This window comes from Taeniopygia guttata, chromosome 3 (assembly GCF_048771995.1).
Source record: "Taeniopygia guttata chromosome 3, bTaeGut7.mat, whole genome shotgun sequence".
Lineage (NCBI taxonomy): Eukaryota > Metazoa > Chordata > Aves > Passeriformes > Estrildidae > Taeniopygia > Taeniopygia guttata.
Genome location: NC_133027.1, coordinates 72,871,121 through 72,896,639, shown reverse-complemented (window position 1 = coordinate 72,896,639; position 25,519 = coordinate 72,871,121). Strand labels below are relative to the sequence as shown.

Genomic DNA, 25,519 nt, shown 5'->3' with positions numbered 1-25,519 from the left:
TCTTCCATGAACTTCAAGAAATAACCATGCTTCATTAATTCCCATCTGAGAGCCTTACCCCAACCCACTTGTCTTTCCTCTGTGACTACAGCCATTCTCTTGTTTTGCTGTTTGTTTGGGGTTTGTCTGTTCTGAACAGATATCTTTAGGATGAAACTTCTGGCAAAACCAAAGGGTTCTTCTCTTCTCTATGTCTCGATTACATAGATACCCTCACTGATTTACCATGTTCCTTTCCTTCCTTTTCTTTTACTATTTGTTCACTGGATGACCTCACCAATCCTTAGAGTTCCTTGCTTTATGTAAACACATAGCAAGCTTCTTCCCATTCCTTTGCAAATTTCCACCATACTTTTTTCTACTACTATTCAAAAATTCATTGATTTCTTTTTGTCATGCAAGACCAAAGCCAAGTCTAGTTTTGTTTTTATTTTTCTTTCTTGATTGTTTCCCACTAAATGTATTCTCTGGTTTGTTTGGGCATTTCCCCCCCTCCAACTGAAATACTGTACTCCTCCCTTTACAAAATAAATATGCAAAACATGACTGTGCCAACAGAATACAAGTTGCTTAAGAGGAAAAGAATTTTTGCTCCAACCAACATTCAGTAACAGCCCCATCAAGATCCTTTTCCTATCTCTTATTTCAAGTGTGAGCACAGTTCCAGATACATGTTGTGCAATGGCTCTCCAACATTTTACATTTTATCTGTGGCACACTGTCATCTAACTGTACCTCACTGACTTAGTGCTGGTGCCTTAATTTCAGCCTTTGAATCTGTTCTGTTCAGTTTTTTCCACATCAAACCATTCCTCAAGCACTATTGCTATACTTTCTTTTTTTAACTTCTCAAATTCCTCCCCCCAGAGCTTATTTCTAAATAATATTGTTGAAGAGCTTACTGTCTTACTCCAATTCTATAGAAAACATACAATAGTGTTTCTAATTCCAGAGTTTAAAAAAAAATGTATGTGAGCGCTTTGGTCATTGAATCCTCCACAATCAAATTCAGGCTTACAACAAATAGAGCTGAAAAGGTTCCATTGAACATTTATTCTGTGGACTACCACACCCCCAAACACATCTGTTCCCATAACAAACTCTGGTACTAGAGATGAGACTAATAGCTACTAATATTTATTTCTGAAAGAAAGGCAGTTAGTGTCCTCTTCACTGACACCATCTCTTCAACTTCTGTTTTAAAACACCTTGCTTTCCTCTATTGTTCATACTACTTAGTATGAACAAGCACCCTACACATTGGTTAATTTAACCAATTCTCTCGCATTTTAATTTGTATGTGTAATATTTAATTTTAATCTCACAAAGATACAAACTAATACTCTGTCTTCTACCTGCAAACAGTTGTTCTCTTCTGATATAATAGATTTGTCAAATTATATTTAATTTTCAGAGATACTGATGTACATTCCTAAGCATGTATCTGTATATGCGTTGCAAATTAATATTTAAAATTACTAAAAGAAACAAACATGAAAAATATGTTAATTCATTCTGTTTTTTCCCTCTACTGCTATCTCCATGTTCAAGTGATACACTGAAAAATGACATTAACATACTCAGAACCTGGCAACCACGGCAAGTCATAAAAAACCTGCTTTCCTAATAAGCCTTTGTTCACAAGTATATTCCAAACAGAATATTTAAACACTAAGAACCCATCAGTTATTGCACTAACTTTAATTATGGGGCAACACATGTTTTGTGCATGTTGTTTCCAGTTCCTGACAATCTAATGATTCCAGCTCTTCCCCAGGTCAGGCCAGCAGTCTAGAAGATACAGCTTATAAAAATTAGCAACCACATATGTACTAATTCAGTCAGCTGTTTCAACTGTCAAATCTCAGTTATTATTTCAAACAGCTGTAGAATAACAGTTGCCTGTATCTAATACTTTAAACTCCACTGTCAGCGAACTGCTGACTGAAGGGCTCAGTGATGTGAGACCACAATTTACACAGCAACGTAGAATAAAACACATATGTAAGACAGATTTGTTACAGGGCATGTTGGCTTCAGAAAAACCAGCATACTTGGTCCCAGCCCTCCTGGCTGCTCAAACCCTCAAGTCAAAGCAAATTGTTTGTCCTGCTGTCCATCAACTAAATCCATAAAATTATATCTAATAAGGGAACCAGCAAAAAAAGAGGACCATTTTTAAACTGCTTCATTTCAAACACAGATAACATTTTACAGTGAGACCTTGCGTACTATGGAAGCAGCTTAACTAAGGATTCAGTGCAGGAAGAGAAAGGAAAGGTTGAAGATTAAATGCAATCCCTGAAGGAAGCTCACACTGTAAAAGCCAACAATGGGCAATTGTGCACAGAACAATATGAAAACAATCACAATTACTGTTTTTACTACACAATTACATTTTTTTATTCCTTCTGCTAGTAGATTTATAAAGTGAAGATCTCTCTTCAAATAAGGAAAGTAAAGCAGAATGTTCCTTTATAAGACTCGATGAAAACTAACAGATAAGGCAGCGTAGTGGAATTTGTATCTTAGTTCCTTAAAATTAAGCCTACCTTCTCGCCGATCATTTCGAAGAACCCGTACCTTTTCAATTTTTCCCAAGAGAGCCCCATCATCAGCTTTAAAACAAAACAATAAGTTTAAGAATTTAAAAAAATAAAGAAAAAAAAGTCAAGTGATGAGAACCAGTTTTGCATCCAACACTGTATACCAGAAGAGAGGCCATCTTCAAAGAAAGCAAAAGCTTTGTAGGTGAAAATGTTTGTGGTCATAATTAGTTACTCATCTCACAAGAAATAAAGAAAACTTACCAGGCTAAGAAATTACTACCTTCACCATGTTACGTAAAGCTAGCTTAATTTTACAGTCTTGAAATAATTTTATTTAACTATTTTCTCTTTGCTTACTTTAGACAGTTTCTACATTGCATAGAGAGAAAAAACTTCCCTAAGATTAAATAAGCTGCTTTGCCCATAAGAAAGCTCACTTTCTAACCAACATTAAGACAAACGTGACCTAAGCTAGTATTAGTAAAAGTATTAATGCAAATATATACATTAGCTTCTTCTAAGAACTATTACTCTGAGATCCACTTCAGTTGTTTAAACTTCTATCATGATACACTAGTAACTACAAGACATTGACTTATTTTAGATTCAGTAAGATTTTTTTCTGAGACTGATGGAGACATGCATTCATTTAAAACAGCACTACAAAAACATTTGTTGCAAGCACCATGGATTTTATTTTTACTTAAGATAATGTAATATGAAAAGGTTCTTTTTAAAGATACACTCTTACTATTTCCTGTTAGCTGAAGGACAAGATATACTGGAAATATTTATAGAGACTTCACATTTCCACAATGACAGATATGAAAGAGTTAAGAAGTGGTTTTGGCCGAGTCTCTACAAACTCCTATTCATGTGTTCTATTCTCAACTGAGTCACCTATCAGCATCAGCATATCTTACCAGAATAAGCACAGTAAGGTAGGATCCTGTAAAAGTACTTACGATCATTACTGTAGTCATCCACTAGTATGATTTCCTTAATAAGATGTGATGGACTTTTTTTAAGGACACTGAAAGAGACCAAAACAAAAAAGCATTCCAGCAGTGTTAATTTTCCATAATAATGTCAGAAAAGCAGTTAGTTAAGTTGCAGTAGAACCTAGCCCAGATTGTTACTTTCAATAACAGCTGTTGGCCTGTTCTTACAAAAAGCATGAAGAGGCGCATGTATAGTTTTGTGTGTTCCTCCTTCCTTACCTCCCTACCACCCCTGCCCCCACCATTCCAGCCCCCAGAAATCAGTGCATTAGACAATGTCTAACATGGAACTTTTGCAGATATCTTTCAGTCAAATATCACCTGGGAATCCATCTACCCTGACTTTTTCTTGGAACAGCCAGCCTCCAAACATCATCTGATAATCAGTCCCATACATGCATTTTAGTTAAGGTGAGCAATTTTGTTTAACATCACTATTTCAGGATGTAAGAACTGAATATCTCAATGAAATTAAAACTTACCTTTTCCTCTGCAAATAGTTCAGAATAGTTCAATAATGGGTTGTTACTTGCCTTTCTTATCACAAGCTGACAGAAATGAATGGCCTTAAAGAAAAATTAGGCTCTTTCATGCATACCTGACAACAGTTCGAAGCAAAGCAGATCTTGCTTCATTATGAAAGGTGATCACCACACTAGTGGCTGGCAAGTCTATCCTCCATTGTTTCCTTTGGCACCTGAAAGAAAAAATACCTTGTCATTTCAATGTAACTTTTACATCCCAGGCTTTGTAGATGGACTTCATTGCAAAGTAATTGTCTATTAAACTTATAGACATGCTGCCTAAGAAGAAAATAGCTTGTTTTCAAGTGAGATTATAATCAACCTGTCTTTTGACACTTTTGGCAGCTGCTTTAGTACACAAAAGACTAAAAAGTCAGTGGCAGATATGGGCAGGTTCAGACAAGTCACCAGACCATCATCATCGCATTATGTCAAATGTCTTTTGTGCAGCTGAGTATGAAACCGGAGCCCTTCTTTTACACTAAAACCATTCAATACATCCAAGGAAATATACATATTTTCAATGAAAATGCACAGGTTCACAGGCTACCACATGTTTCTTCTTTGGAATATCATGTGTTCACTTCTCCCTTTATTTTTAAAGCTCCTGTAACATCCTGGCCTTGCTCATAGATAAAACTAGTTTTCTAATCTAATCAGAACTGGTAAGGATCATAACATTCAGAATTTGAAAAACAGAGCTAGCTGTGACAATGCTAAGCCAACTAAACACAGAACCATATCCTTTCAAACAATAAAGACAATAAATATTCCATCTATGTCAACTCATTTTTCATCACTTCTAGAAACCTCAAGTTAATACAACAAGCAAAAAGAAGTAAATCCCAAAATGCATCCTTCAGGACTACATACAGTTAAGCTGTTTAGTCTAATAAAATAAACCTAAAAAAGATACTATGCTCATTGCATTAGAAACTAACAGCTCTAGAAAACAATGTATATTGAGGTTATGCCAAAAGCATTACAATGTGACAAGTCACCATACTGATTGCCATTTGTGCAGTGACACATACCAGAGATGTATTTCTTCCATATCCTTTAATTAAGGGTAGAGTTTTAACAGGCTAGCTGTCTTCAGAAAGAATAAACCCAACTAGCATACACCTGCCGCAAATTCAGTGATTCATTTAAGTACTTATTTCAGCAATTCAATTTCTGTACTCTATGCAGTATTAATCAGACCAGTTTTTAAGAGAAGTCTGCCACCCACACTTCTAAAACCAGGCTTCTGCCTGTAAAAAAGCCTACTCCACACCTGATTAAACATCTGCAACGTGCACCATAAACAATGCAACCTCCAACATTTTGGAACTAGAGAGCAAGCAGTAATCTGCTTGTTCCCCTGACCCACCCTACAACAACCCAAAAACCTGCGGTATTTTTGATACAACACAACCATAGTGTCACACACATTGCTGCCTGCATGAAACAAAACATTATCATGCTGCAGTGACCTCACTTGGCTCTGAACAAAAGCAGAGTCTATGCCAAGCCTGCAACTGCTGTGTCAGATTAGCAGGGCTGTCTCCGGCTTTGTGGTGGGCATACAAGATGGCTTTGTCATTAGTGCCCAGTGTGGAATGAATAAATCTCAAATGCCTGTGTTCCTGAAAAATAAAGAGCAGCTTCTCTAGTGTGAGCTTCTGGCAATTAATCTAGACAGCTAAAAGACGTGCAATTATTAAACTCCAAAGTCTGCAGTGCCGAAGAAGATATTCTTTATTCTGCTAGCTTTCAAATCACCCACAGAGGACAGCGCTACTGTGAACGCAGTCATTGCATGAAGCACTGGCATTAGAATAATTAAAAAGTCACATTAAACTTATATTGATCTTCTTGCAGAAGAGAGTACTTGAGCCAGATCACATATTAGGGGGAATTACTCAAGGCAATGGAGCCTCTCAAATTTAAAAAAACTCAAGAGAAGAGCACTACTGTGTATTTCTGAAGGAGAAATAAGACTTCTAGACATCCAAATAAAACTGGAGGAATGTTTCACCAAGTATTACTGTTTTCAGCTCTTCATAAATCCCTGCTTTAATTGACTGAGTACCAGTCTTCCTCCTACTATACTGTGTCAACAGGGCCACAGTTAAAATTCAAACCAAAGAAACAATGTCATTATTTTTGGCACAAAGATTAAACTTTGTCTCCTCAAACTACAGCACTTCAATTTTACATGCAGAGTAAGAAAATGCATTTAGTTAAGATAGAACTTGGACTGAAAATGTCAATCAAGATCTTCAATGTTTAACATAGGTCAGTAAAATCAGTTAAAACATGAAAAGTACATTTGCTTCCCCAGATATTTGAACTGGTTCATTTAATTAACAATTTTCCCCAAAACCTCTGTGATTTGTTTGAAATCACTTTTTGACAGAAATACACATTTTAACCAGTGCAAGGAGAACATTCACTTTAACTGGTACTAAAGATGCAGGACAGTTTGTTTCTTCTCTACTTAAGAATAAAACTTGAGCGTGAGGTCATAAGCTTCTAATAGGGGCCAAATGACAAAGAAAACATCTTAGTGCAGCTATAGTACTTGACCTTAATTCCTAAAATTCATCACAACACATCAATTAGAAGATGTGATCAGAAATCACTAGTCCAAAGCATACATGGGGAACACTGGTTCACAAAAAACACAAAGTATTTAATCCTTTATCCCACTTGGGAAAGTATTTTACACTGACAGAAGGACAGCTCTACAAGGTTGCTATTACAACTGTGACACACACTTGTCACTTTCTGGATCTCCAAAATCTACCATGAAACAAAAGGAAACACAGCGGTTTCTTAGACACTGTAAGTGGTAGTTGTGAGCATCAGCTGGAGTGAGAATCCATGTTCCTGCTCAGAGTTCTCTCCACTTCCTTTCTTATGTTGTAGCTGCCTGGTTTTCCCTTCTTCCTTTTGCTTAAAACAAAGGCAAGCAGCTAAAATGAGTGAACCAGAAGTGTCTGGTTGTACTGCTGGCAGGCTTTCATAAAAAACATGAGGAAAACTTTCGTCTTCCTGCTTGTAAAAGTTTGGATGATGTAAAAAAAGACTTAACAATATAGTATTAAAAGATGCATAGTTACACTCACATTTACATATCTAATGCAGAATCCTGATAAATTGCTTCTAAACAGTCTAGAAAATTTCAGCAATTAAAAAATTTTGCTATGTAATTTTTTAGTCAATGAGCCTCTTGGACACATCAATACAACTAATAACAAGTTACTTAAGAAGAAACAAAGTATTTCCTCACCCAGGCTTCTTTCCTTAAAGAAGATTGCAACAGCTCCACAAGAGATCTTAATCTCAACCAGCTGCTTTCAACTTTATTAGATACTAACATGCTTCAAAGCATCTTGTGCTCAGGTATTCTCCTTCCTACGGCCATTGTTTTTGTTCTTTCCATTGCACACTTCTCAGAAAATATTTCATGCAGCTTTTTCAGCTTTTGCAGTGAAAGTTCTTCCCAAAATATAATAAAAATTAAATACAACATGGTAGGGAACTCATTACGAACAGCTTGTAAGAATGATTGCTTCAGCTTGTTTTCCTGTTTGGTTCATTTTTTCTTTAAAAGATGACTATCCACTGACTGATAGGCACTTAAATCTGCTCCATGGCACACACTACGTAATAATCCCAGCTCAGATATAGCCTTTCCCCAGCAACATTTCTCTCTGTGTTCTTCTCCAGCTCTGTTTAGTGGAAACACTTAAGCAAGTCAGCATATAATAACAAGATGAACAGTTAAATTATATTGCAATGGCCATGTTTTCTTTTATCTCTGGACATCTCTCTTATTTAAGTTATTCTCAAAAGACAGCCTCTGTCTTTAGAGATGTGCCCCCTTCCCTCCCCAAGGTTATTAGGTATCTAAAAAATTCCAAATTCAGCATATCTGAATCATAGAAACTTCTAAAATTTGATAGTTGAGTTTGATCTCTTGGAAAAGAATACCTGACTTAAAAAGTTAAACTACATTTCTTGTGGGAAAAAAAGTATACACTATGAAGAAAAGCCAAAAGTAATTTTAAACTCCTCAGTACAACACCACTGGCATTGTGCTTTTCACTGCCTTCTTGGCAAGAAGTGAAACACCAGACTCTTCCTACTTTGACATGCAATTAACAACAAATCTACAAATACTTTGCATAAAGAAACCTAAACTGACACTATTATACAAGACATTTCAAAAACTACTGAGCTTCTATACAAATCTTCTTCACTAGACCATTTGTGATTAAAGAGCTTCATGGGAGAAAACAGGAACCTTCCTTTTCTCTCCTCTTCTGGTGTCTTTTTCAGCTTCTTCTACTTACAAATATGTGAATGTACATTCATCCTAACTGCAGAATTAGTTATGCAAATTAACCACACGGTTGGCTAATTTTATGTCTCAAGACTGGATTGCCTAGTTTTTAAAACCAAACCTGGTTTTGTATTTTCAATTTATGAAGTCCTAATGAGCAACTTTTTTTTTAAGCAAGACTCATAGAAGCTATTAATTAGTTTTTAAAATGAAGGTCTCCTATAACCAGTAGTAAACAATATCTTTCTTTACTGTGAAGTGTACTGTTTCCTGAGCCTGCACAAGCAGCCTGAAGTATAATTCCGTCCTATGTTTACCAGGGTGTGAATAAATTGATTTCTTTAGGTTTAGAGTTGACAATCATCACATACAAACAGAATCACAGAGTGTCTGAAATCCTAAGTGGCCCTGGAGATCTCTGAGCCTGAATTCCCTCAAAGCAGTGCCTGCTACAGCAGGCTCTGCACTGGGCTTTGAATATCCCTAAGCCTGGAGACTTCACACCCTCTCTGAGTAACCTGCTCCACTGTTTGATCATCCTCATTGTGAAAGAGACTTACAAATGTAGAAACCAAGAAATGCCACCAGATAAACAGGAATAAAAAAAGATTGAAATGCAGCACCAGTTTGGATATATAATACACACTGATGGAAGTCCTGGAAACAGAAAAACTGGAATAAGTTTGACTAACTTAGCCCACTGTTCAAGGATCAGGGATTTTACTGTTACTGTCCTTTCTAAAGCTGAACTGTTTCAGAAAACGCAGCTCAAAAGCAATAAATACTCAAAGGCTAATCCAAGCCAGCATGGCTCAGTTTGGCACTTACTGATCATGCCTAGTGTCAGGAATGCTTCGGTCCATTCGCAGTTTGTCACTTTCCACCTGATTGAACTTATTCCGTGCGTAGGGATCCTGGCCGGATCGCACCACAGTAGCACCAACATAGGCGTCCTGATCAAAGTCTTGCCACCGAACTTTTCCTACAGTAGAAAAACAGGAAAATATCCAGTTCAATATTCGTGATTTAAGGAACAACATTCAGTTAATCCAAACACAATTGATGAAAATTAAGTAATTAAACTTCAACAGTACTGTTAACAGTGTAATATCAAAACTCACTTTTGCATATAAAATTTGTATAGACTATCCTACAAATTAGAATCAAATTTTGAAAACAATGCAAAGAATCTGCAGAAATATGAATACCAAGCTTCACTGCCACAAGGATTCAGAAGTTTGCCTATATTAACTGAAAATAAAGAAAATACTGATTTAAGGGTGGATAGTTCTGTCTGTGACTGCCTTGATCTTTGACTCCAGACTCTAATACTACTTTGCAGTAACAATTCTCCTGTCTGTTACATCAAGCCATAAGAGACTACTAATCAACATATGAAATGAAAAAAGCCATGACCTGCTCTACTTCACACTTAATCTTACTTCTAGTTTCAACCCTTCCAGCTTCTGATAGCTCTTTCTTTCAACCTGTGACACTTCCCACTTCCTTTAATACTCAAACAGGCTACTTAAGGCCACTGGGAAAGTAAAAAGTTTGGTCCAGAATACATAAACATTCAAAAAAAGGGAAATAAGAACTGCTGGAAGATGCTAAATTGGCTGATCTAACCCTAGAAACAAAATTTGTAGACAGTTCTGTTAAGCAGAAAAAATACCTGAGAAGATCTGGCAGAAACCAAGTTAAGTATGCAAAGGCTCTTCAACTTTTGGGGATTTATTTCTCAATATATACACAAAGTAAAGGCTTTGACAAAAAGGTATACATAGGTAACCAGTCTTGTTTCCCTTCTCCAAACAGAAGCTAAGTTAAGGTAGGCCAAAGGATACAGAAAAAAGGCACCAATAGCAAAGAGCCTATACTGTACCTGGAGAGCCTATGACTGAAAAAGAAAAATCATAGTTCACATGTTCTGGGAGATGGAAGTTGCCAGCTGCTTAAAAGAAAGCTTGCCTTGGTTAGTTCTTTCTGCCAGAACTCATAGTATTTCAAATGTTTGGCTAAGACATATTTGTAAGCAAAACACAAGGATTCATAGAAGTGAAGCAAAACCTGTAATGCTATCTCATCAGCAGTTGTCCTTGTCACAAGTTAAACTTTTTCAATTGTGTAAAATATTCAAATTCAATTTTTGTTTTTCTGTATGCTTCAGTATGTCAATTGTAGCAATATATGAAATCTCACTGATGAGAAACAGTTAAGCATCAAAAGAAGTTTATGGAAGCATTCACATGAAACGAAGATTCCTTAACACTTAATTTTCCTAACATCCTCAAGGCATGAGGATTTCACTCAAACAAAATAAAAATCACGTTGCTCTGTTATTTTCCAGCATGTGACAAATACTGAGCAAGCATGAGGAAAAAAATAAAGTACACCAGCAGGACAGTTAGGAAAATCTGCCAAATGAAAAGCTAAAAAAAACCCCTAAAAAAGTATGAACCTTGGCTGAATCTTCAGTCAAAATAACAGTCCCAAGGTGGCTCTTCTGTTGCCTGCCAACATCATCCACCAAGAGAAATGAACTACTTTTTTACCAGAGGCTTTTACAGTATCTCAAACCTACTGAAGGACAATACAAACATACTAGCATAGAACCACACTCCCTATTGTTTTATATCAAAGAAGCAGTGAAGCAGGTAAGATTTAAGGATGCTGAAGCTATAAGAACAGAAAAGTACATGTTGCTAAAATAATCCTAGCACTTTCAAAATACAAAGAATTATTGCAATCAGAACAACTGCAGTGTTTTATGGTTTTCACTGATTAATATTTTATGGCTAGGAATCTTTCATAACAAATCTTACTGCAATACCTGGAGGTAGTGTCTCCACACTTTGTGCCTTGTCCTCCACATCATTGCCACGCACTTCTTTCCTTTTGGGGTCAATATCATTTGGGTCCTCCTGAAAAAAAAGTACATAATCTTAATTTAGTTTTGTGTCTTCTAAGTACATTAGGTTTTCCAGATTTTAAACTTAGAGTGGTCCAAGAAAACAAGGATTTTAAGAGAAATAATGATTATTCTATCCATTACTTGGAAAACACAACAAAAATTGAGTCAGACTTTTGAAATTAATTTATGTAAAAATTCTTCTTTGAAAAAAAAAGGAAATTTATTAGGATTATGGAATTCTTTATTTAATCAGTTATGTTCCAAGAAGCTACATTGGCAAAAACGTTAAGCAAGACCTGAAGTAAGCCCTGCTCTAACAAGCAACAGCCTAGACAGAAAGTTATTTGAAAAGAGAAATCAGGTAATCTAGCAATCCATAATGGCAGCCTTACTATTGGAAAAATACCTCTAAAATATTTTCATGTGTTAATTTCGTTGGTGTTTATTCTGGGCTTCACAGGCAACTCTGCTGGATTTGTGATTGAAAAGATATTGATGATTTAGATGGGTGAGGGGCAAATAGTTTCACCAATGTCCTCCTCCAATTTCCAGCATTTATTCTGAACCTGAAATCTCATTTTCAACAGGGAAAGAAATAAAACCCCAACCACCACACTATTGCATCCTCATTACCACAGAAATACAAAATAAGAAGCTGGAATTACCCTATTATGCATTTGGAAAAAGTGGAGAAGAAGCTAACTTTAGAACAAAAAGAAACTAGCAACTGCATGGACTGTATGCCAATTTGCACACTACACTTAGCCAACTGATTTAAGTGCCATCAGCTTCTGTTGTTCTTGCACACTTGCCAAAAGAAATTCCATTTCCTTTTCTAAATCTGCACCAAAGGAGTTCCATACTGGGACTGTCTTGAGAATATCCCAGTTACATTGGCACTATCCTGAGAAAGACAAGACCTTTACTACAAAACACAAGAAGATACAATGCTATGCCTATACTAATCACTGAGTGCACTGAAGCCAAGCAGTGCAGAACACTTCTCATCTCTTACAGGAATTTTACAGAGTCTCCAGAGCAGGGTGATAGTGTATGAAGTGCATACTGGAAAATGTCTCTGCTGTCCCAGCTCCTAAGCCACATTTGGGGAAATCTTTGATGGAATAATAAGTAGTTGGAACAGGCCTAAGTTATGCTGGGGAACATTTCAACCACAAATGATACCATTTCAGCTTGTCCCCAGGCCATCTCAGAACTTCCCAATGTAAATTCAGCTTAAGTCTCTAAGTGCTAAGTAGGCACTAATATTTAGAAATATGTTGAAAAAAAGGCAACAGATTTCTAAAATACTGAAATTTAAACCAAATACAGATGCTTTTTTTTTTTCCCTGACAAATACAGCTAAATCAGTTAAAAACTGAGTACTACTAATGCATGCTTTTCATAGCATCATGGATCAAGGATCCCAGAGAGAAGGAATTTTAACATTTTCCTACATCATCATGTAGGTACATGCTTTGGGCTATTGGGCCTTGTGGACGTTAATTGATACCTCTGCTTAGGGAAAGCTTTAGGACAACAACAAAAAAAATAACATAGAAAACCCACAGCAACACAAAAACACACTCCTAAAACCACACAACATATTTCAAGAAAATGTTTATGACTCATACTGATGAGGGAAATTATATGTCACTGCGCACTAAATCCCACCAGCACAGTGAAATAGATACTTCTGTGTTTTGAGAAACTTGTATTTCACTCATTTGGCTTTGTGCACCATTTAAAAGACACTACAGAAACACTGAAATCCAAGTATCAACTGTATCTGCTTCAACTAAGCTCTTTACTATTCCAGATGACTGTAATGAGTCTAAAAAACATGTAAGTTGAAAAATAAATGCAAAACATCTGCTAAACAGTAGTAATAATAACAATAAAAGTAATAATTTAAGTTTCTCCTGTAACTAAACAAAACAAACTATTGAGTGCTTCCTCACTGTCCCCCTCCCTTTAAGTCTTTGGGGTAAAATTCTGCCTTCCCATTAATCCTTCTCGATAAGGTGCATGTGCCATTGAGAATAATTATTTATCAAGTTCTTCCACTTTGGATTTTGTTGCTGTTGTGTTTTGGTTTTTATAAAATAAGCATGAACTACCAAAGGCAAAGTTAGATTCAGAAATCTTATGGTTAAATGCCATTTGAATTCTTATAAATTTGACCTGTTCAGAGAACTGCTTGGTACAGGCTACAGACATTTTGAGGTGAGCCAAGCTACCAGGATGGAAGTTACCACTGCATATTGCTTGATGCTCACCTTGCCTCTTATGACTCCTTACAGAACAGTATTGTGATGGGAGAGTATGGGGCATTAAGGGATATTTACCTTGAACTTTGTGCCCTAGATTAGGACTTTGTAGCTCTAAAATCAGCAACTTAATTAGAACTGATACTCTGGTGTAAAGACTAACTTTCATCCAATTAAGGCTTTGGAAGATACATGTGGAAACCCCTGCCTTCTAGGTGCAAACATGATGTTATACCCTTTAGCAAGAACTTGAGAGCCCAGAAAGAGATAAAAGCAGTTATTGAAGCCATAGGCATAAACACAACCAGTTTCTTTATATCATTGATTGCAAAGTGCTTCAGCATGGTAATTTGGTGCTATATAGGAATCAATCATATGGTCAAATGGCATTACCATGTTGCCATCACCACAGACAGAATTGCTTCTTCAGCTTGCCTTGAGTGAAACAAAATCCCAGCTTCTAATGTGATCTTAAAAAGTCACTTGCTTTTGAGGAACAATCTTCCTGGTAGAAGACAATGCTGGCACTGAAAAAACTCATTCATACAGTCATGGTTTGACACAGAAAAAGAATTTTCTCAGAAGGAAGAGGTCAATATGGATATTGACCAACTGAAGGTGAACACGCCTCTGAGAACACAGAGGGGTTAAAAGCAGAATTCCCAGGAGAACTCGCTCTCTTGGGTTCCGGTCAGCGTGCAGTGCAGCCTCTCCCCTGCCCGGCCATGAGCTGGGTGGGGGAGGGGAAAAGCCATGTGGCCTTCGGAGGTAGGCCCAAGGGTGGAGGGACTGGAACCGGGCTGGCCCCCTGCAGATGGAAGGGTGGAGAAATCTGGGATGTCTCCGTTCCACCCCCCAGAGTCTCTCTCTCAAGAGAAAGAAACACAGCGGCAGTTTTGTCAGGAATACGCCGTGGGGAAGGAGAAGAGCGGTGGGGGGGGGGCTGCAAGGTGCCCAGCTGCCTGTGGGAACTGGAGCCTGGGCAGCGAGCCATCCTTGGGAGTCGGGACTTCCAACCTTTCCTTGAGAAATGAAAGCTTTGTGAAATTTTTCTCCTCCTCGGTTTTAAAGAGAGGAAGAGAGACAGCTTAGACCCTGGGATGTTAGAAGGAGAAATTCTAGGTGGGAGGAGATGATGGAGTGGCTTTTGGCTGGACTTTTTCTTGGTAGCCACAGACTGAACCGATCTTCTCCTCCAAGTGAGACTGTATTTTAGGAGGATGCCGGTGAGCCAAAGAGACCTGCTTCAGCTGGGAAAAAGACAGAAGTGGAGCAAACAGAGAAAAGTTAGGGAGGTTTGTGGTGGTGTCCCCTGTCTTCAGAGAAGAAGAAGAGAAGATCTCTGTTCTTGGACCCTCGGCCCCATGGGAAAATGGGGGAGACTGTGGTCCCAAAAATGAAAAACTGAACTGTTGTTTTTTCCCCTCTTGGCAGGGCATACTTGAAAGGAAAAATCCTAAAAGCAGTCTGTCCATCCATGCATTGGTGGTGAGAGCACTGTGTAAGGGAAGGAGAGGGTCACCATTGGCTAACTTTTTTCTCCGGGCGGTGCCATGTGTGACATGGAAGCACAAGATGTGGCAGCTGTGTTTCTTGGGGGGTCTGTGGCACAGGAGGGGCTCCTCTCTCCCTCAATGGACTAAGTATCAATTGTCTGGAGGGTGGAAACCTGATTGGGGTCCAGGCTGTGTCTCACTGTGGTTTGTCGGATTTGGGTGGTGGGAGGAGGAATGCATTGGAAGGTTTTCATTTTGAATCGTGTGTGTGGTTTTACTTCTTTCTTTTTCCTTTTATAGTAGTATAGTAGTAGTAGCTTAATAAAGTTTTGGGTTTTTTTTTCCCTTGTTATTAAGCTTGGGCCTGCTTTGCTCTGTTCTCGATCGCATTTCACAGCATTCGGTTGAGAGATTGCATTTTCATGGGGGCACTGGCATTGTGCCAGTGTCAAACCATGACACATACTTAAGGTAAGCTTAAGGGAAGATTAAAAGAAACTTAAACTGCTTAAAAGGAGGCACAGATCTTTAATCATGAGAGCACAAGAGGGGACTTAATAAATAAAAATTTAAAAGGCTACTGTATTTTTCTACATTAAAATACCACTAATACTTATAAAATAATATTTTCCTGACATTTTTTAAAAGACCTGGCAATTTCAGGCTACAACTTGGTATGTAAGTGCACATGGACAACCACTTCGAAGTTATTGAAAAATAAAAAATTAGCTGCCAATTAGCGGAGACATTAACCACAAATTAGATGCACACAGAACACCACTAGAATAAAACCTTTGTGGCCATTGTTCATGCAGTTATTTTCTTAGGCCAGGATATATATCAACAAGAAAATAAATGCACACCAACTAAAATGCAAGTGTTGCAGGGATTTGGCATATTTTAATTTTATACATCATGTCACTGCTAATTCCCACTAATTTCTGATTCAATAGTAGAAGACGTGCAAAAAACCAAAACTGCAACCTTTCCAGTCCATTCAGTGGGAAATATTATAATGATACTAAGGTAATAGCATAAATGTACATTAAATGTAATTTTTAAATTCTATTCTCTAAATACCTTTGCTATTCCTAAAGCTCTGAAACTAAGGGATGTACATTTACTTAACATTTCATTAAAATATTCCTTGCAGCAATAACCTTGCACAATTAATTATGGTAAATTGACTAATCTGAAGGTGGAGTGGATGTTTTTTAGGCTGATTAATCACTGAGTTGCTGCAACATTTCTTTCAGGACACTGTAAGCTCTGCATGCCTCAGAAAACCCACATCTACTGACAAACCTTGCTATTACAGCTCACTTCTTTTCCTGCTCAACTCACTCACTCCATTATGACTAGCTGGAAGACTGAACTTGAGATATGTTGAAGATGCAACATCAAGCTTTTTTGAGTCTAGTTTCTGAGAACTAGACTCAAAAAAATTGTTTCAGGAAATTATTAGTTACACATTTCAGCTGCTCTGCTGCAGGGGAAGGATGAGGTAGTTCAAATTCAAAGTAGGATACAAACATTTTTTCACAGCATTTCTACATATATACAACAAGACATGATCGTATTCCATGAGAAATTTAAGAGTACTCAACTTAAGTTTAGAAAGCTGTAATTACACACAGATGTACATTAGTGGATAATTTCATTACCATTAGTTAAATCTTCCAGACCACTTCCCTTTAGTTTTGGTATATTTGTATGCATTGAATATTGTATTCCTTACAAACATCGCAAAGCAATTTCTCATCAGTTCTTACTTCATTTGCATTAAAACCAAATTTAAACTGTTCCAAATCCCTAGGTATTGCTTCTATAAAAAAAAAAATAAAAACCACACTTAAAACTACTACTATTTTTCTTATTTTCGTCTCACAATACTGTTTTTTTTCCCTTTTAATTATAGTTTCAAGTATCACGGATTTGACATTTAACTGCTACAAACTAGATCTCATTATAGCAGAGATTTCAACCCCACAGTGGCTTCCTATCAAGAGAACAACTTAACAACATGAAACATCCTTAGATACATTAATATATCACACAGACCTTACAAGTAGCAACTCAACACAGATCTCCGAAAAGCTCTTGAGTTTGGAAATATCTCAAGAGGGAGCTGACTGTGCTCTCAATACCATCCATTCCTCTCACAGGCAACCCAGATGCTGAACAGCATGCAACATTTGGGTACAAGAGATGGCTGGGAGTAGCGTGGTACCCGATCAGGTAGACACTCAGAGAAAATAATCGAGAAATGTATCTTTATTGAACAAAATACATGTTAAGGCTTAATATCTGTTTCAGAACTAGTTTTTAGGTGAGGGCTACTGCAGACAGATTTTCTTCTAGTGGTGATTTTCTAAGAGGAAAATGAATACTGGCAGCACCTTCAAAGAGCAGCATTTGATCCAGCTGGCCTAATAGAAGGCTGTGCTGCATCCAGCAGTACAGATCAGTCACACCAACTGATGGGTTTGGAAGGGTGTTCTCACTGCAAGACAACTCCCCTCAGGACTTCATACACTTCTGTTCTGACCACGTAACTGGGACCAGTCACACAGAAGCACTTCCATGCAGCGTGGAGCAGCACTTGGCATTGCAATAGTGTAATGCCTGCCAAAGTTTACATCCCTGAACCAAGCATAAGGGCTCCTCCTAAGAAAAAGACTCAAAGACAAGGACAATCTGACAGCTGACAAAGACACTGATACACTAAGCCCAAGTTTCTTTGCTGCTGCTTAGTATCTCCCTCTGTATTCAGTATGTGCCCTTCCCCCCACCCAATTCAGTTCACCATCTTTTAATTACCCATGACATTAGCACACAAGCTCTGAAGCACCAGTTCCTTCCAAAGCAGAAGGACCTTCAGCAGAGTCCAGTGCCCAGCCTGATTTCTGACCCAGCACTCACTCACTGCCTCCCAAGGAGTCTCCAGAAACACAACTCCAGTCTCTCTTGCTGCAGTAAATGAATCCAGCTTTCCTGTGTGCCAGGCAAGCACTCGAGCAATTTAATGTAATTACATTATGGGGTACCCACTTCTTCCCTTCTCAGCAAAAGCATTTTGTACAAAACAGAGATAAAGTATCCTCTGAAAATGCCTGGAATGTTGCTTCTTACAGAAAAGACAAGCAGAAAATATCCCATAAACAAATGTTAACTTCCTCTGACTGCCAACATGCTTAGCATACTAAAGCAGACATTTCCAAGCACACCAAGAAGTGAAGTATAAACACTGAAAAACTATATACTTTGCAATATTTGATTATCACTGTTAGTGTCCAAAATTATTACAGCAAAGATTATTTCATTTTCATTCTTACTCCTTTACTCAGTATAAGTAAATTGCTGTCAAATGCACATTTTTTTCATCTATTTGAGTACTCAGAATGAAAATAGAATGAAGCTTCCAGCAGGAGGAACAAACACAGCCCTCGTAAGAACATTTTATGGTCTCAAAAAAAAAAAAAAAAAAACAAACAAAAAAAAACAGGGAAAAGCATCAAGATTATACCTTGATGGCTCCATATATAGGACATGTGTTTAGATATACTCTGTTAATACAGTCAAAACATTTTGAAAATGGCAATTACTATAAGCTTTACTCTCTAGACAAAATTAAATGCCTGTGTGTCCTACCATCTCTGTAAATGTTACCTTTATTTAGTGCAAAGTGCATATTTTATAGCTTACAAGCACTATCTAAACTACTAAAACAACTATAAAACATGGCATTTTCTAAACCTAGAATGGGATTAAACAAAAATAATTCTTTATCTGAGGTTTCTGGATACATATTCTCTGAGGAAAGTCTGATCCAGCTTTGCAGTTGAAGACTTATTTGTACAGCAATTGGGAACAACTGGAAATTCTGATTCAGCTATTTCTGGGCACAATAGACCTACTCAACTGACAAAAGCCAAGGAGCAACAGAAAACCCCAGGAAGGACAGGTCAGACTATTCAAGAAGTAAGTATATATAAGCTATCAAATATGAAGATTTGCATGCAAGTATATTTTAGGTTATCTTCAAATTTTCATTAGTTCCCTAAAAATAACAGCATGACTTCTCTCCCAGATACCCACATTGGTTTAACACACACTGGATTAACTGATCAGCCCACAAATGATATACAGTTTTTGACTGTATTTCAGCATTTTACAAAACAATAATTTTTTTCTCTAAGTACCTGTCAATAAATTAAAAAAAACAAACCCACAACACTCTTACATCTTGATGAGAATTCAGGTACCCAACTCCAGGTGACCTCTAATAAACCATGTTTCCTTTTGCCTCAAAACTTCATCCACTCTAGTGATAAATGTCAAAACTAAGTGGGGCAACCTTATCACCTACCAGAAAAGCAGAGAATTAAACATTACTTGCCTTACAAAATTGACAATCTAATGAATCACCAGAAAGAGGAAAAAAAAACCAGAAAAGGCTTTACTGCTTTTTCTAAGATCACTCAATCCTCATGATTCATGAAGCTGCATAAATGTGCAAGGATAGATGGCAAGAAGAGAGGGGAGGGAAGAAAAGTAGGAGAAACATATAAGGGTACTGGGACTGAAAGAAGGGTATAATCTCAAGTGCACCAGTAGCTTTGAAAGCAAGACACTCTAAGAATGGCAGCAGGTCACAAATAGGATCCAGTATTTCCTGTAAAATTTATCATGTCTCAAAAAAACCTCACTTGTCTGCACGACCTGCCACAAATTATGAAAATGAAACATCACAAAACATTTGCAGTGATTATTTCAATTAAGGGTAACATCAAAGGCTATTATCACTCAATTTTAGTTCCCAAAGGAAATATTGATGTTGACAAAAGACATTTACTTGAAAAGTTAATTCATGGGGTTTTTTTAAATAATGTTGAAAACAGCCTTCTATTCTAAAAGCATTTGTCAGTGCGGACAGTTACATGATTCATACATGTAAGTACACACTCAGCAGCAATAGTGTTTAAGTTGCTCTTTTAGTTGTGCTAGATTGGGAAAAAAATCCAAGAATATATTAATCACAAATCATCATCAATTAAAAGGAGCTGATGATCTGGTCTGTTAGAGATATGCAAGAAAAAAAACAACAAACCAAAACTTCAACAGCAAAAAAGAAAGATTTAGAAACAAAACTTTACTATTTGCAACTTGATAAAAACACCTTACTGGTATATTCACCTCCAAGGAACATTTTGTCATCATGTCTGATGCGAGTTAAATAGTGGTTTGAAGTACATATTTAGGCAGCAGCAATAACTGTAGCATGCTACCCCATAACTTCTAATGTTTGCAAGTAATATTTCTCTTTCTTGTTTTTTTTTTGTTCTTTGTTTTTTGGGGTTTTTTGTTTTAATTGACAAGTTTCTGTAATGGGAAAAGAAAGAAAAGTGGCAACAGCTTCCTAATAGGACACGGCTTGATACACAAAGAGTATCTGCCCACTGTGCTTCTCTCAAGGTCCATAGCTTGTGTTTGAGAATTACTGTGCACATTAATTTTCTCACTCAAGTGCTTTCCAAGATGTGAAACCTGAATGTCCAAATAGCTTAATACAAGTACACAGGCCCCAGTTCAGATCTGAGGGGTACAGAAGCCATGTCACTCAAAAAATTTATGAGATTAGACTAAACTCCTGTTTAACAATCCCGGCTGATTCTACTTAGAGCAGATGAAAGATCCCATGGAACAAATAGTCCAGTAAGGGGAAGAAAGCAGGACATGCTCCTAACCTGCTGCAATGCTTTGCACAGCGAGTGTGGAGCTGGTGCTGCTTACAAGGCAGCTGCTGCACAGGCCAGCTGCTGCTGACAGGGGCTGTCCACACCTCAGCACCACGTCTCCATCCCACACTGCTGGGCTGTCCCCACTGCTCCCCTTACACACACTGGTGTGGCACAGCAGCTCATCCAACTCATTTGGCTGACTTGACAGTGAGCTGGGGAGAGGTATGGATGTATCATTTCACTGGGTAGGATTTTTTAAACCACAAGACCAACCACTAAATTATCTGAGGTACTGGATGCAAGGAAGCATTCCCATCTAGGGTAGCAGGGAAAAAAGTGCTGAAATGGGTGTTCCCATTACAAGTAAAGGATTACAAGTTTAGTTACAACATTAAACTACCCATCACTCAAAACCACTATAAATTTTCCTTCCTTGAAAGAAGGCAATTACTGAACAAATGCTCAGGCATGATTTAATGCCACCTCTTGTTAATTCTACAATATCAGAAGTGTCTGAGGAATTAGTCTGTATTTCAAAGTCCTACCCCTAATCGAATTCAAACTCATCACTGCTTGCTCTAAGCTCTCAAAAGAATGACTCGCTAAAGAACAAAAAGAAAAAGCTTTTGCACAGGAAGGAAAGGGAAAGCATAGAAAGAAAAAATTTATTTTAATATTTACTTATATGAGAAAGTGTCATGTTTTCTGTAAGTCCAGGGAAATGAAGTTAATTAATTGAAATAAAAATGAAGTACTGAATAAATAAGCAGAACTCAACATGAATGCATCCAAAACCACAAGTATACTGAAGGATTTCAATAGCAGGCATTTCTAAGTCTCCACCTTTATACATCTGAATGAAACAGTAAGAAAGTTGCTCACCAGCAATACAAGAACCAGATGCAGCAAAAATGAAGAAAAAAAGAATCCCCATAACTTGTACTTGCATCTTGAAGCACAGAGAACAGAAATGGAAAGCAGTTGGAACAAAATCCTTTTAGGTCAATTTTATTTTATAAATATTTAAACCTGCAAATGTAACTGAGATCAAAAGGATCTCAGAAATGCAATTACATCTAAAGCAAAAACTGCTGTGGCAGTCATGTCTACAGTTTGTTGGCAAAGGGGAAAGGTGGCTATTATACCAAAACAACAGAAATTGTTAAACCAAGAGAACAATCTTGCACTAAGGAAAAAGAAAGGAAAAAAAAAAAACCCAACATGCAGTTAACAAGTTGAATGTTTTGCTGGATGAGATCTGTAGAGCTACAATGCAATAAAGCAACACAACATAACACCACATTTTCTCTACCATAATGGAATGTTATCACAGACGTAAGGAAAGTGAAGATAGACTGAGACAAAGGAATTAAAGTTTCTGTGTCTTGGAAATTTTCTGTAGAATGCAAGAGCATTGTGTTGGTCTCTAAGAAAACAATAAGAGGGAAAAAAAGCAAGACTGATACAAAAATCTTGACTTTTTTAAAATGGAAAAAGATTAATCTTCAGATTCAGAAATCGAGGCATTGAAAAGCAAGGAAAATATTTCCTTCTACCTCTTTCAAGGAGGTCATCTTTGAACACAAAGAGATGGAATAAGTCCCAGGAGTCTGAAAAATTACTTAGTAACTCCTCTAATTAAATAACCTTCAGAGAAGGCTTGTGCTTGACAGATGACTTCTGCCTTCCAGAACTCTCTGCATATTTTCCCTGTATCCCAACACTAGGATTTATGATCAGGTCTCTGCAGCTCTGGGCACATGACGCAGTACACATAGTATCACTTTTCAGCATCTGTGTTTACCTGCAGATTTTCACCAAAAAAAAAAAAAATATTGTCCACAGCTAGTGTAAAGTTTTATTCCTGTTCAAAAATTCTGACAGAAAATCTCATCTATTAATGCATTAAACATTAAAGGCTCCATACTACAAAAATCACACAGATTATTGCCAATAACATCTTTGATTTTTACCAGACCCAGACAGCATCATTCATCTACAGTAGTCTGGACTACTAAATCAAAACTCAATCCCATAATGAAACAAATGCCTATCACAAACAAAACAAGCAGTGTGGAAGACAGACACCTACACCAGAAGGAAGAAATACTAATCCCTCCTGAGATAACAGACAACTATACTTCAATTTTTTTTTGCCAAACTTTAGTACTAAGATTTCCTTCTGAAGCAGGCAATGCAGATCTTTGTATCTTTCCTCAACAAAGAACAAAACTGATTATTCCTTTGAAAGACACCATTCTATAATAAGGCACCAACTGGAAAAGAAAAAGGTTGGAGATTCTTTGTCTATTGACATTAACACTCAAACTAATGCTATTACAGGAAGTTAATGTTAGAGCACCCTATAAGTAAAATTTCAACCACACACAGACCCAGAGCTTCAAGGCAGGAAATCAGGCACTTTGCCTTGCTGCTCCTCACACACAGCACTGCCTCTCCTCCAATCTGGGCTGCATTAGTTTGTCTGTACTCTCAGAAAAACTAGTACTTCGAAGCTGGGAAACTGTTAGTCCAGCCCTGAGCCAAGGCAGATTGTAAGGCACAGAGGGAAGCAGTAATTTCAGGCAAATTTTATAGCAAGAGTATAAATTGAGCTCTTTAGCTACAATTTAGGTCCTATGTGCAAAACATTCAATATTCCCACTGTGTATCAGATATATCTATCATACCTGGGAACACATAAAGTTAACAATACACAAAGTTATTCATTATAAAAACCAAGGGAAAAAAGGATTAGAAAAGTCTGGGCAATTTACTGAGGCACTCAAGAAATTCTGCACACTTGCAAGCAGCAAAGCAACTTCACACTATGCAGGCACACTGGAGTTAATCTCATTCTAAAGAGAGACAGAAAACCTCCTCTTGGATGCTAAGGCCTAACAAGAAAAGGTTGGGGGCTCAAGTCAGCTGAAGTTATGGCCTATTCATCTGCAGTCTCTCAGAGGAGAGGTCACCAACTGCACCTTCAGTGATGATCTCACACAACCTCCACAAAGAGCCCTTATCATAGAGACTGACGTAAAAGGGGGACAGCCAGAATTAAAGCCTGATCCAAGCATGATGGCTAAGCCAAGTGCAGTGCAGAAAGCTTTTGCGCTGCTCTCAAACCTACCAAAATATGAAAAAGTCTTGGAATTTAACAACTCAAAGGACTCCAATAAGAAAAATTACTCCAACCCAGACTCCACTTTCAGGTTGCCTAACTGAAGCTATTAGAAACTTCCCAGGCTAAATTTAAACAATTCTGCAGAACTTTATGAGCTACCCTTCTCTGGAATACCTCCAAACACATGGAATATCAACCTTAAGGTCAAAACACATCAAAAGATGAGATCAAAACCATCATCTAGTTTGGAAGTCATGAATGGTATATAACAGACAAGAGCAAAATGTCACTCCTATCATCTAGTGTTTTCACAACACATAATACCCCACTATTTTTAACACTGAGCTCTCTGCCTCTTCTCACTCTATATGACCATATACTGACATTTAAGTCTGCCCTAAGGAGGCAAGAAAATAAAAGGATTTGAAGAGAGACTCCTTGTATTCATGTATGATGTACATGCATGTATATATAGGTACACACAAAAACATACACACACGCATATACAGAGAGTTAATCACAGACTTACTTTGTACTAGAAAACCAGGGGGAAGCAGAGGGTAAAAGACCAAGTACACTTTCAAAAGTACAATGAATTTAAACTTCCACTAGATGATATAAGAAAAAAATACAATTAATTGGTCTCTGGCAAGAGAGAGAAGAATTGAACTCACTCACAGCGCAAGAGCAAATAACAAAATTGAGAGATACATTGCCACAAAGAAAAGACAAACAACAAAACAAAACCTAAAGAGCAACAAGAATTCACAAACCTTAAGAAAAACAGTAGTAATAACCATCTTGAACTCAAGCCACAGCAGCATTCTCAATTTTAGCTGGTAAAATATATAGTAAGAGGGATTAGAAAAGTCCTTAAAGACAGATCCTAAAATATTTAGAGAATAAAAAACAAGTTGTTCATCAAACTTGGAGGAATTCAAACTACATGAGTCAGTGTCCTATCTTTTCAATGACTTGCTTTGAATAGTGTGGATAAATAAAGTGGGTACAGTCAACTGGCTTGACTTTTTAGACCAGTCACACTATCAAAAAAATTAGAGCCACCAGGTTTTAGAACCCCACACATTGGTCTAATGCCTCACCCCATTTTGCTTTTGTTTTGGGGAAAAAAACACCAAAATATTGAGCCATCGCATACAAGTTGAGCTTCACAAACTGAGCTTTAGAGAAGTAATGTGTAGCACATTTCTCACAAAGACTAATAACTCAAAAGCTATTTCTAGACTAATGAGTAAATATGATCTGTCAAAATTCCTTATATTTTAACTCACATACACATATTGATTGTTGAATTGCAGCCTAGATGCACTTTCACAATAATTTAATATTTCAGTTACAACTACAACGGGTAACAGAACTACACAAGCAGAAGCATTTATAAACTAAGGCCACGAGAAATTAGCTTTCTAATCTTAACCCACAAAGAGCTACAAATATTTAAATTCACAATACAACCTTTCCTTCAGGGATGCCATAATCTGATCTGTCCTTATCTGCTACATTGTCTAATGTCTTTCAAACAGCTCGTCAAAGATGACACACT

The 25,519-nt window shown here is 37.3% G+C and overlaps 1 protein-coding gene across 1 annotated transcript in view; it reads right to left on the bottom strand.

Moving 5' to 3' along the window:
• The window catches only part of GALNT2 (polypeptide N-acetylgalactosaminyltransferase 2), a 90,312-nt gene that overhangs the window by 29,267 nt on the left and 35,526 nt on the right, over positions 1-25,519 (bottom strand). The window contains exons 2-6 of the mRNA XM_030268306.4: positions 11,241-11,331; positions 9,236-9,389; positions 4,149-4,247; positions 3,515-3,582; positions 2,553-2,618 (exon numbers count right to left, since the gene is read on the bottom strand). Of these exons, the coding sequence (XP_030124166.1) occupies positions 2,553-2,618; positions 3,515-3,582; positions 4,149-4,247; positions 9,236-9,389; positions 11,241-11,331 (478 nt within the window). The remainder of the gene's footprint in view (positions 1-2,552; positions 2,619-3,514; positions 3,583-4,148; positions 4,248-9,235; positions 9,390-11,240; positions 11,332-25,519) is intronic.